At 36.2% G+C, this 16,736-nt stretch overlaps 1 protein-coding gene across 6 annotated transcripts in view; it reads left to right on the forward strand.

Moving 5' to 3' along the window:
- The first annotated feature begins 4,019 nt into the window (after nt 1–4,019).
- The window catches only part of LOC102605313 (probable serine/threonine-protein kinase GCN2), a 61,527-nt gene continuing 48,810 nt past the window's right edge, over nt 4,020–16,736 (forward strand). For 5 of the 6 annotated variants that reach the window (XR_001474003.1, XR_001474004.1, XM_006352012.2 and 2 more), the window contains exons 1-10: nt 4,023–4,378; nt 7,147–7,215; nt 7,301–7,360; nt 7,474–7,579; nt 14,043–14,147; nt 14,364–14,723; nt 14,987–15,124; nt 15,396–15,482; nt 15,627–15,710; nt 15,812–15,926. Coding sequence is in view for 4 of the 6 variants with exons in the window: in XM_006352012.2 (XP_006352074.1) it covers nt 4,248–4,378; nt 7,147–7,215; nt 7,301–7,360; nt 7,474–7,579; nt 14,043–14,147; nt 14,364–14,723; nt 14,987–15,124; nt 15,396–15,482; nt 15,627–15,710; nt 15,812–15,926 (1,255 nt within the window). In the remaining 2 variants the exon portion in view is untranslated. Of the gene's footprint in view, nt 4,379–7,146; nt 7,216–7,300; nt 7,361–7,473; nt 7,580–14,042; nt 14,148–14,363; nt 14,724–14,986; nt 15,125–15,395; nt 15,483–15,626; nt 15,711–15,811; nt 15,927–16,736 lie in introns of all 6 variants that reach the window. The other variant, XM_015310767.1, reaches the window with a different exon arrangement.

The following is a 16,736-nucleotide window of genomic DNA, read 5'->3' on the forward strand; positions in this document are numbered from 1 at the left end:
TTTGCAATAGGGGTGCTGTCTCAGCTGAAGATTGGTAAGCTCCATTCTTCCTGGAGCTATTGGGTGTATATAGGTTGTACACACTTGAGTTTTGTATATATTGTTTTTGGTATAGTTGGGGACTTTTCCCAATCAAATGAGTTATATTATTCATAGAGACTTGTGGACATACCTTGTTGGGTCTTCTCAGTTTCAATTGATAGCCTTTTCGGCTTTATTGTGTATTGTTTTAGTTGCAGCCTTGTCGGCTTGCTAGTTCTTTATCAACTAAGTTAGCCTTACCGACCCATTTTTGTATGTCTTTGATGGATTGTGACCTCATTAGTTCAGTCATCTTGGTTCAATAGGTAATTATGGTGGCCGTGTCGGCCTCAATGTTTCACTTCCTTTATGTTTAAGTTTGTTCGCTCGGTCAAGTGAGGCATTGGGTGCTTGTTGCACCTCTCCTAATTTGGGGCATGACAATAATAGCGATCTTGACACACAACAATGCATCTGATACTTATTAATTCATATGGTATATTAAAGTGTCACACAAGTATGTATCAAATTCATAAACGGTGATACATCAATGTTATCATCAAAAGTGTATTTAGTTTGAGGTAAAATGTGCAGATCTTGCAGCTATGTATCTGATACAATAAATATAGAGCACATTAATACATATATCAAATCATGTATGAACAAATACACAATTATCCATCTCGAAAACGAAATTAAAAAACGATTACACAACATTATAAAAGGCATGAATGATCCATCAAAGTTATGCATCTCTTCAGTCTTTTTTGTTTTGTTGTATCAATGCATACATATACATTGAAAATTCAACCTCTTGTTTCTTCACCTCGACGATGTATCAAATCTCTAAATTTTTCCTCAACTCGTCGATCTCTAATTCTGTAACACCTCGAAACTCAGACTCAAAAAATGCAGCAGAAAGCACCTGAACCAGTGAACCACGACATGGTTCATGGTCTGTTGACCTGCCCGTGAACTTCAGTACACCTCCAGTAGAGGAAGACCACCTCACGGGCCGTACTGGCGCCCGTGGTGGGGAGTTAGAATCCCTCAGGCCTGACATCAGACCACGGTGCCCTTCACGGGCCGTGTTCTTGATGACGGACCGTGGAAAGGTCCGTAGACCTGAACCAATAGGCCACCAACCCAAATGTAGGACCACGTCGACCTTCACGGTCCGTGGTCCTTCACACGGGTCGTGGTAGGGCTCATGGTCGAGTATCCTAGAACCAATAGCTACTGGACCAAGGAACCGGCTTCATAGTCCATGGTCCCTTTGACGGCTCGTCATAGGGGCCGTGGTCTGCCCGTCAGATTTTTAAGTCAGGGGTCGTTTAGTCTTTATCCCTATACATTGGACACCTAAACTACGTCGTTTAACCCCTAAACTACATGGTTTTGGTTAGTTTTAGCCTAGTAAATAAATTAGAACCTAACCTAATCAATTATTCACCTAAGTCAAGCGAAAATTAGAGAAAAAATCAGAGGAAAAGTCGACCAACCCTAGTTCCAAAACGCAACAAGTTTTCATCAGTTCCAGTCCCAAAATCGAAAGATTTCTCCATGGAATTCGTCACCAGGTATGTGGGATTTCACTTGTGGGTTCCTTTCACCCATTATGTCCCTATAATTCAGTCAGATTCTTGATTCTCTTAATATTATCTAGACCTAGGATTTCTAGAATTTCAGCAGATCATTATGAATTAGTTACTTGAATGTTCCTAATCAGATTACCATAATTTTAGTATGTTTTACGTAGATTCTTTCATGAATTCAGAACCCTAGCTATGTAGTTCTTTTAGTTCATGAATTACACATGCTAGGTCAGAGATTTCAGATATACACGCCTCAAATTCAAATGTTTCATTATCAGTACATTAATGTCGCATTTTTAGTTAGCATGTCAGTATTTTAAGCTATCCAGTATTACAGAAATTCAGTCATAAATTGTTAATTACATAATCAATTGGGAGTAGATTAATATCGAGTGGACTAGGGTCAGTCACCCTCAAGTCCTAGACTACGTGCCCCATAGGTTGTAAGTCCCATATGTGGGCATCATTTTAGTGATCGCGCCAATCATGCCTCTATACCTCTGGCAGGGTATATTGGGTCCTCTCGATGGGGCGTATACATCGGACTCCACATTTAACTCATGTGATTTTATGTCAATTATTATTAGCTCCCTTACAATCAGATTCTATTGCATTAACCATGTTATCAGTTACAGTCAGATTTCAGTCTCAGTATGTTATAAACTTGGTCATTTCATTCAATTAGTTCATGTTCAATATTCTCACTTTAGTACCATGCTTATCTCTTATCATTGCTCAGATATATGCTTTGGTTCAGTTATGTTTATTGTTCAGCTTTACTCTATCCTGCATGCCCAATACCTTTCAAGTACTGACGCATACTCTGTGCTACATTTTCTCGTGATGTAGGTTTAACCTCTCAGCTTCAAATCACGCATAGATCGATTTTCGGTCTTCAGTTCAACAACATCAGTGGTGAGTCCTTATTCTTCAAGGACGATTTACATGATTATCTTCCTTTGTTTTTAGTCTTTAGTTTTCAGTATTTGCTAGATCTAGCTGGGGCATGTCCCAACATTTTCTAGTTTAGTAGAGGGCTTTTATTTTCAGACATAGTTAGAATCAGCTTTTAGTATTTGAGTTTGACTTTTCATTTGTTGTTAAACTCTCAGTATTTATATATATTCTGATTTAGTATGGGTATTCCCCATCATTTCAAATTATCTTATGATTAGTTTCCGCACAATATTTATTGATTTAGTGTATCTTTAGTATGCTTATGATGTGTCAGCAGGGTTAACTTGGGGTCACTTGTGATCCTAGGTCCCGCGTCTGCGTCCTGGGGTAGCTTTGGGGCATGACAAATTCAGTTGCAATGACTGATTTGAGATTCACAAACCAATATTTTGGCCAACAACAATTCCATCACTTTTTTGTATCGTTCATACCTCACCTCACTTTCTCAGATTCTGGAATGTCTCAACAAGATCAACATGTTCATGTTGTATCAGTACAATTTATTTACAAGTTTGATTCAAAACTTGAGAATTTTTTGGAAGAATGAAAAGAAGAATTTTGGGATCTAAAAGCACATTACATATACATCAAACTAGTAATGTATCAATTGTAATCAATATTGTATCACGACTTATATATCAATATATAAATTAAAAAATTTAAAAACAGAGGGTATACATAGCAAATCCAAACAACTTGAATTAAAATTGAAAGGATCTTCGATGAACTTGAAGATTCAAAAGGAAATCGTTTGTCCAACAACAATTCCATCACTTTTGTATCCTTCATAACTCACCTCGCTAACCCAAAATTTTGACAAAAGTTTTTCAATCAAATCTGAAAGGTTTCTTCACTGAATAGGGGGAGCAATTTGAAATTTTGAATTTCTTCGTTGTGGATTTGCCTCTGATTGAGAGTGAGGAGAAACGTAAGCGTAATTTATGAGATTTAATTAAATTTTCAAATTTTATTCCCCTTTTAGCGCAACAAAATGATTCTTCTTGTATTAGAATTGATGTATCCGGATGGTGACTTATGTATTCGAAAGGTACAAATTTTAAGGAATTATTATAATTAGAAAAAGAGTAGGAATATGATGTAATTTATTCTTTACAGCTTACACTATGCATTCAAATATTTCCTTGAAGAAGCCTAAATATGCAATAGTTTTAGTCTTTAGAATCAAACAAGTATCAACCTTCTGGAATCATTCGGCGGGTTATATCAAAAGAATATATTTCGACTTTTTTGTTGATCAGGCGACACCCGAATTTGAACTGGGGAAAAAAGGATTTGCAATCCTCTATAAGTTTAACTTCATTCACGTTGTAAGTGTGAGCCATTAGAAATACCAGCATTTTTAAGCCACAAGGTTAACATTAAAATATTTGAGCCAAACAGGGGAATGAATAATAATTTTGTATCAATTCAAATAGCGTAAAACCATTTTAGGCCCCTTTTCTGTAAATTTTTAAAAATTGCTCATTCTTTCACGGTTTCATTCTAGTTTGTCTCGCGCCCCCAATTTCCTTCTATGCAAAATCTCAGAAAAAGGGCATACAAATTGAAAGGGCTACCGATTGCCTATCTGCCCGATTGAATAGTTTTTTTTTTTTTTTTGTTGGATCATATCTAGGCGAATTTAGTTTCAGCTCGTTTTAGGCGCGAAGAAGAATGGGGCAAAGTTCAAAGAAGAAGAAGAAGAGTGGAGTGGGGCGGCGCAACAAGGGAAGAACTTCATCCAAAGATCACAACTCGATTGATGAAGATAATTCTGAATTGGTGGCCGAAGAGCTCACTGCCTTGTAAGTCATTCTTCAACTTCACTCTATTTAATTCAATTTTCAGTATTTGCCATCTTTCTGGAAATGGACATGGGTACTGTGGGTCTGTATGTGGTGTGAATATATGGGGTTAGCATCTGGTATGGACATATTCACGTTTCAATAAGTTCCCAGTGTATTTTAGATTGTATTTTAGAAACATCTTGACTGACTACCTATACACATGTCATATCTATTTTACATGGGTTTATTAAGGCAAAGGAGAAGTCCATGCAATATAGATGTAAAATACATGAGTGTATAATTGTCAATGATTTGATATTTTGTCTATGAAATTTATGAGTATGGAATTCTTCATATATGAATCCCCATGAAACTTAGAATGAATTTTGTAATTTTGGGTAGGATAACTTCTAGTAGTTACTCTCAATGATCATGTACAAAATTTTGGTAAACCAAACTCAATTATCAAAGGGAACTCCTTATAATTGGAAAATGATTGTAATTAATGATATTTCTTTTGAACTAGCTTTTTCGACATTCCAAAACTCCACTCCTGTAAATTTGTCAATATCACATGGATCACCTGTACTTAAAGGTTGCTAATGAATAGACCTATTGAAAACAATACCTTTATAAGAATTAAAACTGTAGTATTAGGACATAAACAAGTGTCTTTCTGATGTGGCTTAAATGCCCTAGAAAGTGCTATGGTCGTCATGTAACAAAGAGTAGTTATTTTACCACACGGCTAGTCTGACTTTTTTATAAGGATTATTTAAGAGGAAATATTATCCATGGTGGGACTGAATGTAACCTAAAAGGAACGAACTGCAAATGATATAAAACTATGCAAGCAAGCAATAATGTAGAAGAGATGAACTTTAGGGTATCAATTTTATTGAAACTCTGCAACATGTACGGAAGGACATTAACTTTGGGTCAAGAGAATTCTGTAGAAGGCTACATAGTTTTTTTTTTTGAAACTTGGTAACTTTGTATTATAACACAATAGTACATGGGCAGTACTAAACCTTATATACAGATGAACTCCAAAAACTCCACTATTCTAAATCTAAATTGAATCTAGAACATCAATTATAGAGACAGTTTCATTTGAGTATAATTGATTGCACCAAAAACATAACAACAGAATGCAGTTGAGTTTAACTTTCTGCATACTATTCTCTACGCTCTCAAAACACCTAGAATTTCTCTCTTTCCAGGTTGCCCACCAGATTGAAGCAGGGATAATTCTCCATCTCGTTCTGTCTTTAGCTAGCACTCCTGCCTCCTCCCAACTTTTTAGGGCTTCAGTAATTCTCCTAGGCATAGCCCAGGATATGCCTTTGAGACTCAAGAATACCCTCCATAATTGTTGAGTAAATTTGCAGTGTAGAAAAAGATGGTTAACAGTTTCTGATGTTTCTCCACAAAGAAAACACCTAGAACATAAGGTTATCCCCCTTTTCATAACATTATCCTGTGTCAAAGCTGCTTCCTTAGCTAGCAGCCATATAAAACATGAGACTTTATAAGGAATTCTGCCTTTCCAAATTTGTCTCCATGGCCAGATAGGAATCTGTTGACTTGGTTGCTCCATCAACCTGTAAGCTGCACCTACTTTAAATATACCTTTGCTGCTTCCTTTCCACCATAATGCATCCTCTTCAGCCTGTAGAAGGCTACATAGTTGCGCATCAATTTTAATCCAAGATGGTCTATCAGATGATCCAATATCAGTATGGTTTTGTTTTTGACCAAGTGATCTCCATAACCTTGACCTATAAACCAAAATTGTATATAATTCGCCCAAAAGCATAATTGGAACTACTATCTAATTTCATTGTAGTAATTGTTGGTGATGGTGTGGAAGAAAAGATTGACTTTCCTTTAATATGATTTTCAACTATCTTATTTTCACCCATTACAAAAGAAAAGTACTTATCCTTTATAAAATGAGTGAGTAAACTAGGCAGAGAAACCAGAAACCAACTCATTTGAAGAAACTACAGAAATCGGAAATAAATCTTCAGAGTACTAGAATAGGTGTGAAGAGGTAACCAGCAACCAGAAAAACCAGAAATTTTTTGCTGGAACAGTGTATCTCACCGGAACAGTGATCTAATCCCATCGGGATAGTGCTTTGGTGGTTGGAATGCAACAGAAGTTTGATGGATGATGTCGGGCTGAGAGACCAACCAGAGAAGAAAATGTTTGCTGAAAAGTGTCTGGAAATTTCCCCAAACGTGACACGCTAGGAGCATGAACTGATGCGCCGCTAGAAACTGCAGACTTGTCGGCGCGTGGAGGCAAGCTCGACGTCCTTTTCAGTGAGTTTGGGTTGCCGGTCGGTGGGTACGCTATTCAAGTGGGGGGTGTGATTTAGAAGTAGTTTGATATGGCCGATCTGAGCAACCAGATATTAGACTGTCTTCTTTTGTCTGGAAAAGGAAGGGAGAATTAGAGAAGAGACTAAAATCCTAGCTTTGATACCATGTAAGATAAGAAAAGAAGAGAATATGAGGATATGTTCCTTGATTATTCCCTCAAGCCATTGGGGTTTAAATAACCTTGACAGGAATTATGCATAAAGTAAGGAAAAATTAGGTTATAATTACATTCCTACAAAATTTTCTAATTTATCTAATAACGGGATATGAGAATCATTCTATAAATACTATTTACATAGTATATACTTTTGCCATATTTAACACTAACCATTCTTCAATTGATAATTATTCTAGAGAAGTTTTAATTTGCATCTCATTGATTCATAAAATGTTTAGGTGTGCCATATTTCAAGAAGATTGTGAAGTTGTTTCAAAGTCACCTTCACAGATTCATATCAAGCTCAGGTTTTTGGACATCAGAAATACTGATAAAACTCCTCTGTACTATCTTTCTTTATTTTATACCAAAGTTATAGACATGAATTAACAGGCCATACTCTAAGGATGCTGGCTATGAAGATTCCGATGTGTCGGCTCTTCTTTCAGTGAGGTTAGCAGGCTGCAGTTTTATGCACCTTTTTGTTGCTCTGTTGTCTATAGACTATTCTTCTCTGGGTATTCAATTCTCCTAATTTCATCCTGTCTGCATCCTTTGCATTTTAGGTGTTTGCCAGGGTATCCGTACAAGTGCCCAAAGCTTCAGATAATACCAGAAAAAGGTTTATCCAAAGCTGATGCTAGCAACCTTTTATCATTGCTTTATGATCAGGTAGAGAATGACTTTTAATGTAGTACTAGCACTATGATATTTGCCACTCCTATACTATCCTTGTTATTGTTGATTCAGTCAGACTCCTTTCTTCTATGCTTACTTGGGAGTTGTTGCAGTTAGGAATTTCAAACTGCAACTCCCAGCTAGGTGGAAATAAGCTGATGATTGGCATATTTAATAGGCTTAGAGTTTATGCTTTATTAAATTGTGCAGCTAAAGATAAGTATAGGTTGCAAGACGATATTCTACTGAATAGACGTAGTAGATGCCAAAAAATGGGAGCTCAAGGGCTGTAGGTTCTGGGAGCTACGATCAATCAACCGAATTGATAAACTACCCCACAACTCCTAATAAAGTTGGGATTGACTACATGAATTCTCTGTTACCATTCCAATTTATTTGTTCAAACAAATTTGAATAGTAGTGCATAGTTGAAAGGTTAACTTGGTTAATTGTTAAAATGGAAGCTGAATCTGCTGGATTGGAATAGATTCATTCAAAAAATACTACTTTTCTTACAAATAATTTGTTTTTTGAAAAGGTTCTCTCTGTATTAATGATTCTCTAAATCTCACATTTATTTCTACAATGACATGCAAACAAGGCCGGCTCTATGCTTAGGAAATTAAGGCTTTTGCCTTAGGCCTCCAAATGGCCCCAAATTTTTATCAAGAATAAGTTATGTGATAAATTTTTGTAGAAAAATTGATTATTTATGATAAAAAGTATAATTTTTTTAAAATCTATTATTTTACCCACTTTAACAACTTTTGTACTTTGTTAAAAATAAGAATTAATAGTGAAAAGTGTTGAACAAAGTGAATTACAATTTTTTTTTTGTATTTCTTTTTAAATTTTAGTTTCAAGCATTACAACAAGCATATTAAAATGGGGTATACCAAGTCATCAACTTCTTGAATCAAATTCTATGGTTCTAACTCTTATCTTTATTTAAAATTTGTCAACTTATTACTTATAGAATTATGTTACAATTCATATAATAATTGCCTCACTAAAAGGATGTTTTTCAATGTTGAGTTGATAAAATCTTACCTAAAACTAATAATTGAAAAAATAATATTAAATAATAATTTTCATCTAAATAGTGTAAGAAAAATAATTTTTGAATAAAGATGTATATTTAAGCCTGCTTTAGGTCACTCTATACCTCTGAAGGTTCAGTGGTTGTCAATAAATTCATCTAGTAGTTGGTTATGTACTCTTCATCTCGTTTGAATTAGATTCTATTGGTTATGTATCATGCACCTGGTGAGAGCTTTGAGATGTCTCTTATGATAATAAACCAGAACGAGTGAATTTGTATTAACTTCTATTCTGCTAGATAATTTATTGACCAGTTCACCTATGAGTTTAGCTGGACATTCCGACTCCCAATTGTGCTGATCACATATGAGTCTGGTGTTGGTGCTATACAGTTTTAGGCTCAGATTCAATCTCGTACATTTAGCATCTTTTCTCATAGATCCAAATCTAGATGGTGGTATTAATCCTATGTGGGGTTCAATCCATCAAATATGGATTGAAGGGGAGGGATTACTAATATTAGCTAGGTTGATCGAGCCCCTTTTTTCTGATTGTAGAAAGCTGGAATTGATAATTACTAGATAAGAAGTCCTTAAAGAAGTTTTTCTGATTTACTTACCTCTAGGAATCAACTTGGGATATGCGTCAGTTCATTGGCTCATCATGGAGAGGCTGTTGCATAGAGAATCAGGGTTAGACAGAGCTGTAGTAGAAGAGGTTTATGCTTGAGCTTACCAGAATGGATCCGCTTCGCTAAGCTTATCTTCAACGAACTCTTGAACGACGACTCAAAGACGATGAAGAGGCTTAGATCGACCTGCTCCGACAAGCATCAAGCCTTAGATTTTTGTGTAGACTTGATTTCTTCTTAGTTTCTTTATTTAGTTTAGGTTCTTTTTGCTTTAGTGTTTTGCTGGACCGGATCTCAGTTGGGCCTGTTGTTGGCTCCTTTTATGTTAATAAAAAATGGGCTCTTGCCCACCTTTAAACAAAAAAAAAGAAAAGAATATGAAGTTTGCTTATATTTTAGGCTTCGAATTGAAATTTCGCTTTAGTCCCCCAATTACATTGAGCCGCCTCTGCATGCAAACCTTAGACGTAATGTAAGTGTAACAACAATAACTAAACCTTAATCTCGCCTAGTTAGTATCACATATACAGATCCTTTGCACTATTTTTGTTTTTATTTCTATAGATTTTAGGACTTCTGTTCTATCTGTTTTAGTTTTACCTTGTCCCCTAGCACTAGCTTTGAGACAATCAATCTTCACATCAACACCCATCTTGATAGTGTAACGACTTTCAACTATTGTTTTGATCGGCAGTAAGGTAATTATTTCCTCAATCATAGCCTGATACCAACTCAGATGAGCCATCGTCTCTGCCACAATTGTAAATACTTTGAGAGTTGTTAAGTAGCTAATAAAAGGGATGATATGATGGCAACAAACAGTGATAACTCGTGAAGTTATAGACATGATGTGTGTTGTGAGTAGTCCTAATACCCTTTTGAAGAGTAACATGATGATCAATTTCATTTGATGAGTGCTCAACCGAAGTAGGAGATATCTTTGCAGTTGGCAATGAATCATTGGCGAACTTTGTGTACTTGTATCACGACCACACGCATCAACTGAATTAGTTAGTGGAGGGTTTGCTTGAGTTGTTTGGAGTAGACTTGAAGAGGAGGAGGTGCTGGACTGGGAGGATTTGGAATTGAAAGAGTCGGAATAGGATGAACTGTGAAGATGACGTTTTGATATAGTGTACTTGGGGAAATGTGTAAGGATTTCTTGGAAAAGATTACAGTTGCTGAGACAATGTACTTATGTGTACTAGGATCATAACAGTTGTAGCCAGTGTTATCAAAGGCGCGCTTTAAGTGCGCTTAAGCCCTGAAGCGAGGCTCAAAACGTGTTAAGTGCTTCGCCTCGTTTTATGTGCGCTTCAGTGTTGTCATCAAGGTTCTAAGGCAAACATGTCCTTACCAATGAGCCTCTTATGAAGAAGTGACACTAAATAATTGATATTTCATTAATCATAATTATTTTTTAATTTCTTTGGTCATATATTTGTCATTCATATTTATAATTATTAGTCTTGGACAAAACAAATATATTTGTATTCTTTTCTCCATTTGCGCCTTTTTTCATTAAAGCCCACACTATATTTGTGCTTTGCGCTTAAAGCCCCCACGGACCTTAGAGCTTTTTTGCGCTTTTCGCCTTTGATAACACTGGACTTGTAGCCCTATGGAGTACCTCAAGAAGATACATTTGAGGGACTTTGGTTGAAGTTTGTCATTTTGAGGAATGACTTATGTAAAGAAAAGGCCGATTCCATCGATTATAAGCAAAAAAAAAAAGACTTAAAAGAGGTTTTCCAAATCAGAAAAGGTCTTTCTTTTCGTTATTTTTAATCAAAGCCCTCTCTTTCTAGCAGAACACACGTGTTCTTATTCAAATATTTACCTTTCATTTTTTTTAAAAATATAGGATATTTTCTTAACGATATTAAGACTTGGCTTTGTCGATTAGGTCTGAGCATACTACATATCACCGAGGACATGACCTTAGAGAGGACGGTGTTTTTAGTAGCATATTAGGGTAGAAGGTTAGTAGGTAGTGGAGTGTTGCCTTGCCTTTCAAGGGTTTAGGCTTGTTGGTGTCTGTCGTTGTACTAGCCTTATTCTTGTAGTTCTTGCTTTTGAGCTTTTGATATCTATCATCATCTATTTATTGTGTTTCGGTTATTGCACTACTTTTTTTGTTGTTCGTAGTCCTTTCTTGTAGGCTTTGCACTGCTTCTCTTATTAGTTGTTATGTTTTCTTCATTGTTTTCTTCTTCTTTATACCTGGATTTGCTGCACTTGTTCCGAGGTCTTTTTGGAAACAATCTCTCTACCTCCACGAGGTAGTGGTAAGGCATGCGTACACTCTACCCACCTCAGACCCTATTGGTGGGATTTCATCGGGTATGTTGTTGTTTACTTGTAGCCCTATGGAGTACCTCAAGAAGATACATTTGAGGGACTTTGGTTGAAGTTTGTCATTTTGAGGAATGACTTATGTAAAGAAAAGGCCGATTCCATCGATTATAAGCAAAAAAAAAAAGACTTAAAAGAGGTTTTCCAAATCAGAAAAGGTCTTTCTTTTCGTTATTTTTAATCAAAGCCCTCTCTTTCTAGCAGAACACACGTGTTCTTATTCAAATATTTACCTTTCATTTTTTTTAAAAATATAGGATATTTTCTTAACGATATTAAGACTTGGCTTTGTCGATTAGGTCTGAGCATACTACATATCACCGAGGACATGACCTTAGAGAGGACGGTGTTTTTAGTAGCATATTAGGGTAGAAGGTTAGTAGGTAGTGGAGTGTTGCCTTGCCTTTCAAGGGTTTAGGCTTGTTGGTGTCTGTCGTTGTACTAGCCTTATTCTTGTAGTTCTTGCTTTTGAGCTTTTGATATCTATCATCATCTATTTATTGTGTTTCGGTTATTGCACTACTTTTTTTGTTGTTCGTAGTCCTTTCTTGTAGGCTTTGCACTGCTTCTCTTATTAGTTGTTATGTTTTCTTCATTGTTTTCTTCTTCTTTATACCTGGATTTGCTGCACTTGTTCCGAGGTCTTTTTGGAAACAATCTCTCTACCTCCACGAGGTAGTGGTAAGGCATGCGTACACTCTACCCACCTCAGACCCTATTGGTGGGATTTCATCGGGTATGTTGTTGTTTTCTCCAAATGTCCAATCCTGGGTGTGAGGGTGTTAAGTATCCCTCATTGGTGGAGGAAATGAGCTGTTGTCGTCTTATATGGTTTAGAGCAATCCTCACACACTGGGCTCGCTTTTGGGATAGAATTAGACCCAAGGTCCATCTTTCTTACCACTTATGATCTAAGTCTAACTAGAACAACCATACCTTATAGCTGATGATTGATTGCTTTCTCTCTAGTCTCTATTTGGATGACTGGTTTCTTTCTCTCCTCTTCGCGGGCTTTCCTAGTACAAATATCACTATAATTCCGAAGAAAACTTCGACTCTATGATGAAAATATTTTGAGATCATTTATCGTGATATTACGTGCTCACGACAAGTCTAGGTTCATTTTTTGTAGGACTACTGAATGTGGCTTCTTAATTGTGTCAATTCTATGTTTTTCTGTGTTTGTACTTGTTCTAGGTGTGTGTTGGTTGTATTAGGATTGTAAGTTTTGGTACCAAAATTGTACATTCTTATTCATCCGTAGAAGTACAAATTTATAGTAGAGAGAAACAAACAAACTAGCATCAAATTTTTTGATTCCAGGAGGTTTGAGAATCAAGGGATGATTTTGTTTGATCTAATTTCCTAAACTATTTAATAGCATATCAGATCAATTTAGATCCTACAAAATCAGATCTGATTCATAGTCATATATTCACAAATCAACAAGGATGATAATTTTTGATCTATTTTCTATTGCTGTGTAGCCTCAATAATAAGCACAGTTATCACAAAAAGTAGACTTAATGAGAAGCTTGAACTCTATTACTCGTAACATAGAGTCATAGACATCATGCAGTTCTAAAAATGGTGTTGTGTAGGATAGACACAATTCTGGTGTTTCTCATTGCTCACATTTGTCTTAGTGAAGGTTAGTTTCTCATTGGTCCAAGGAGATTCCTTTCTCAGTATATCAACTGACGGATTTCTATACAACATTCCTGTACTTAAATCTGTGAAACTCCCGCTTGTAGATCAATGAGTCTGGATGTTTTATTACAGTTACCTTTCCCTCTACTTATTGTCCCCTTTAGTCAAATGCATAATGGACTTTGTGACTTTCTGTGAATCATTTCATGCAGAATGTTCTACTGGCCTATACTCACATACATGGTTAAAGTAAATAATAATTTTCTTGCTTCACTAAAGTAATGTTGGCTACTAACAAGTATTTGACGTGCTCATGTTTTTTCTATGGCCTTTATTCTAATTATACATTGAGTTGCTTGGTTAATACCTAAAAACTTCTGTGTTATCTAACTCAGTGTTGTCAAAGGTGCATTTAAGGTGCGCTTAAGAGTTAAGCCCTGAAGCTCAGGGTAGGCGCTTGACCTCGCTGAGGCTGTGCTTCAGTGTAGGCAAGGTACTAAAGTGTGTGCCGCATTGTCCATACGTTCTATCTTCATTAGAGCGGTACTAAACATTACATATGATTGGCAAAATGATATATTAGTTGTTAAGGAAATCTTGTGAATGAAGATATTACTTTTTTCTTGCATTACCTATGTATTTGAAATTTTTCTTCGTTGTGCCTTTGTTAACTAAAACTCACACTTCAATAGTGGTTAAAGTCTCGATAGACCTGGAATGCTTTTTAATGGTTTTACCTTTCTGAGCACGAACCTCACTGATAACTTTTAAACTATCCAGGCCAGTTCTAATGCTCGAGAAGGGCGTGTAATGATCTACAATTTGGTTGAAGCTGCTCAAGAATTCTTGTCTGAAATTGTTCCACAGGAACGTATGCATGGATCTGTGAGGTTTCTTGCTTTCAGCATTCCTTTAATAACTGCCCCAAAGTAAAGGAGCATGGGAAGCAACATAGCTTCTCTCCTGTTTGTTTTAGCTGTATAAGCTGATGGTCCTATTGATGCAACTCCATTGTAGTTGGAAATTCATTATGCGTAAAAGGTTGATACCATTATCCTAGAGAAACTTGGAATTTGACCAAGTGCATTTTATTTGTTTTAGGTTTCAGGCCAGACGGCAGATATTACCAGCCAATTGACGTACAAGGATGGGACAGTTTCATCTGGTGATACCTGTTCTTTTGGTGGACCATTTGTATATGGCTTTGTCGATCTTTTTAGTGGCTCAGGTGAGTCGTGGCATGTATCAGCAGGTCTCAACCATGAATATGACAATCAGCCGAAGAAAATTGACCAAATTGTGAAGCCAGCATTGAATCAAGCAGCTAAGCAAGAATCTTTGCGTAAAGCTGAAATGAAATTAGATGCTCTTGAAGAGGAGAGTGAAGGCGAAAGTAATTGTTGTAGTGATTTGAGTAAAAGTCATACGGATGAATCAATCGAAGACCATGTCATGTGCAAGGTAAAATTAATAAAAGAAGTTTCATTTTTGAAATGGAAAATTGCATCCATATTAGTGACAGAATAGTTTTTTTCAGGATTGTACAGAATCAGCTAAAACCACCGACATATTAGTCTTTTTTCCTTTTTCTATCTCTTGATATCAATGTACTAATATCCCTTTCTAACTATTTTATTTTATGGGCTAGCTCAATCTATTGCTGACGTTAGGGAGATTTTGTTCATCTTGAAGGATCTTCCCTCTAACATCTGACTGTCTTACAGAATATTTTTCTGGAAGGGAATCTATCAGACTGTGGTGATGCTCAGCGGGAAACTGAACCTGAACCTTCAGAACTGGTGGCCTCTGGATCTCTGGTTCATGACCATTTACCCAACACCCTAGAAAAAGACCTCATTCTGGTACTTCCCTCTAATAGTTACTTAGCATTCTTTTGATAGTACAGGTGAGAATTTTTGAAAGCTGGAAACAAAACTAAAGCATCTTTAGTTATTTTATGGTTTTGGTTTGGAAGATAACAGGACAGAATGGAATATAGGTAGTACATTTGACTCTTGGTTTGGTAGAGTATGAAAAGATCCTGGTTTAAACTTCTCTTCCTGAGCTGTCTTCCGCTTTTTATGAAGTCTTTCAACATAAACTATAACAATGCTCTAAACATTGCTTCTGAAGGCACACTTGCTTCGGCTTGCCTGCGGCCCTAAAGGACCACTATCCGATGCTTTGCCAGAAATAACATCAGAGCTCTTTGACCTTGGTGTATGATCATCTTAATCTAGTTCTTTGTTATTAATCTATGCTTACTTTTTGTTCCTCATTTAATTTTGTGTCACTAGGTCATTACTACCTCAATTAGATCTGATAGAAAAAATGGATGCCTCTGCAAATGATTTTATCTTTTAGATTGTCTCCAAACGTGTACAAGATCTGGCAACCAAACCTTCAATCTTTGATGGGACTTTTGATAATATTTTTCAAGCATATAAGGTAAGGGCTTATTGTTCTTTTCTTGAGTGGCTTTTTTCTGCTTCAGTTGTACGCCCATGTGATTGACAGTAATAATAATTTCAAACGAATGAATTTAATAGGTGTCGTCAAAGCTGTCACAATTTTGGAAAGCTTCATCTGAATTCGAAGGGCAGAATTCTTCACCTCCTCAAAACTCACGATATTTAAATGACTTTGAGGAGCTCCAACCCCTAGGTGAGTAATTTTTTTTTCAGAATCCCGCTCATGTGATTTCCCCTTGTTTATCTTTTTTAAATAATTATTCGATTTGCTGCACAGCTGCAGTCTCATTCTACAATTGATGTCTTCAATAAAAAATGCCTAATAGACATCCTAGTATGCATTGTGTTGCATTTTATATGAGGGAAGCCTATTTCTAGAATGACATGAGAGTAGTTATTTAAATCTGAAGACTAACCAAGTGTGCGGAAAACGTAACCACTGTCAACTTTGTGCAGTAGAGAAAAAAACACTTTCTGAGAATAAGAATAGGAGCTCAGTAACAGAAGTTATATGGAGACAAGGAACTCATGTTATGCCAAATAGGCAAGTTAATTGTTATGCTAACTTACAAGTATGATAAGAAATGTTCTAGAGGTTAGATTGTAAAACCAGTTTGTTGATCTATCCTAGCTAACAACTCGCCAGCACTTTTATTATTTAATTAGTCTTTGGGCACACTGCCTTGTGTATGGACGTTATACCACTGATTATAAAATTTTAAAAGTGACATAGATATTAGTTATTATATTATATAATAAAAAGTAATTTCCCGAAATTGATGAGTTCTAGTCCTAGGTTGAGAAAGAAGAAATCCTGCCCCACAGAAGTCCTTGGAGATGCCATATTGCAATTTAGTTATATGGTTTGTATTTGTTTTAAAAGTCCAGAGTCCAGACAGAATAGATACAACATGTTGACTTATATTCTCATCGCTCGTAACAATATTTTACTTCTTCATTGACTTTGAGACTTCTTTGTGAAACAATTTGTAAAGAGAAGCCT

Source organism: Solanum tuberosum, unplaced genomic scaffold, assembly GCF_000226075.1.
Source record: "Solanum tuberosum cultivar DM 1-3 516 R44 unplaced genomic scaffold, SolTub_3.0 scf00137, whole genome shotgun sequence".
Classification (NCBI taxonomy): domain Eukaryota; kingdom Viridiplantae; phylum Streptophyta; class Magnoliopsida; order Solanales; family Solanaceae; genus Solanum; species Solanum tuberosum.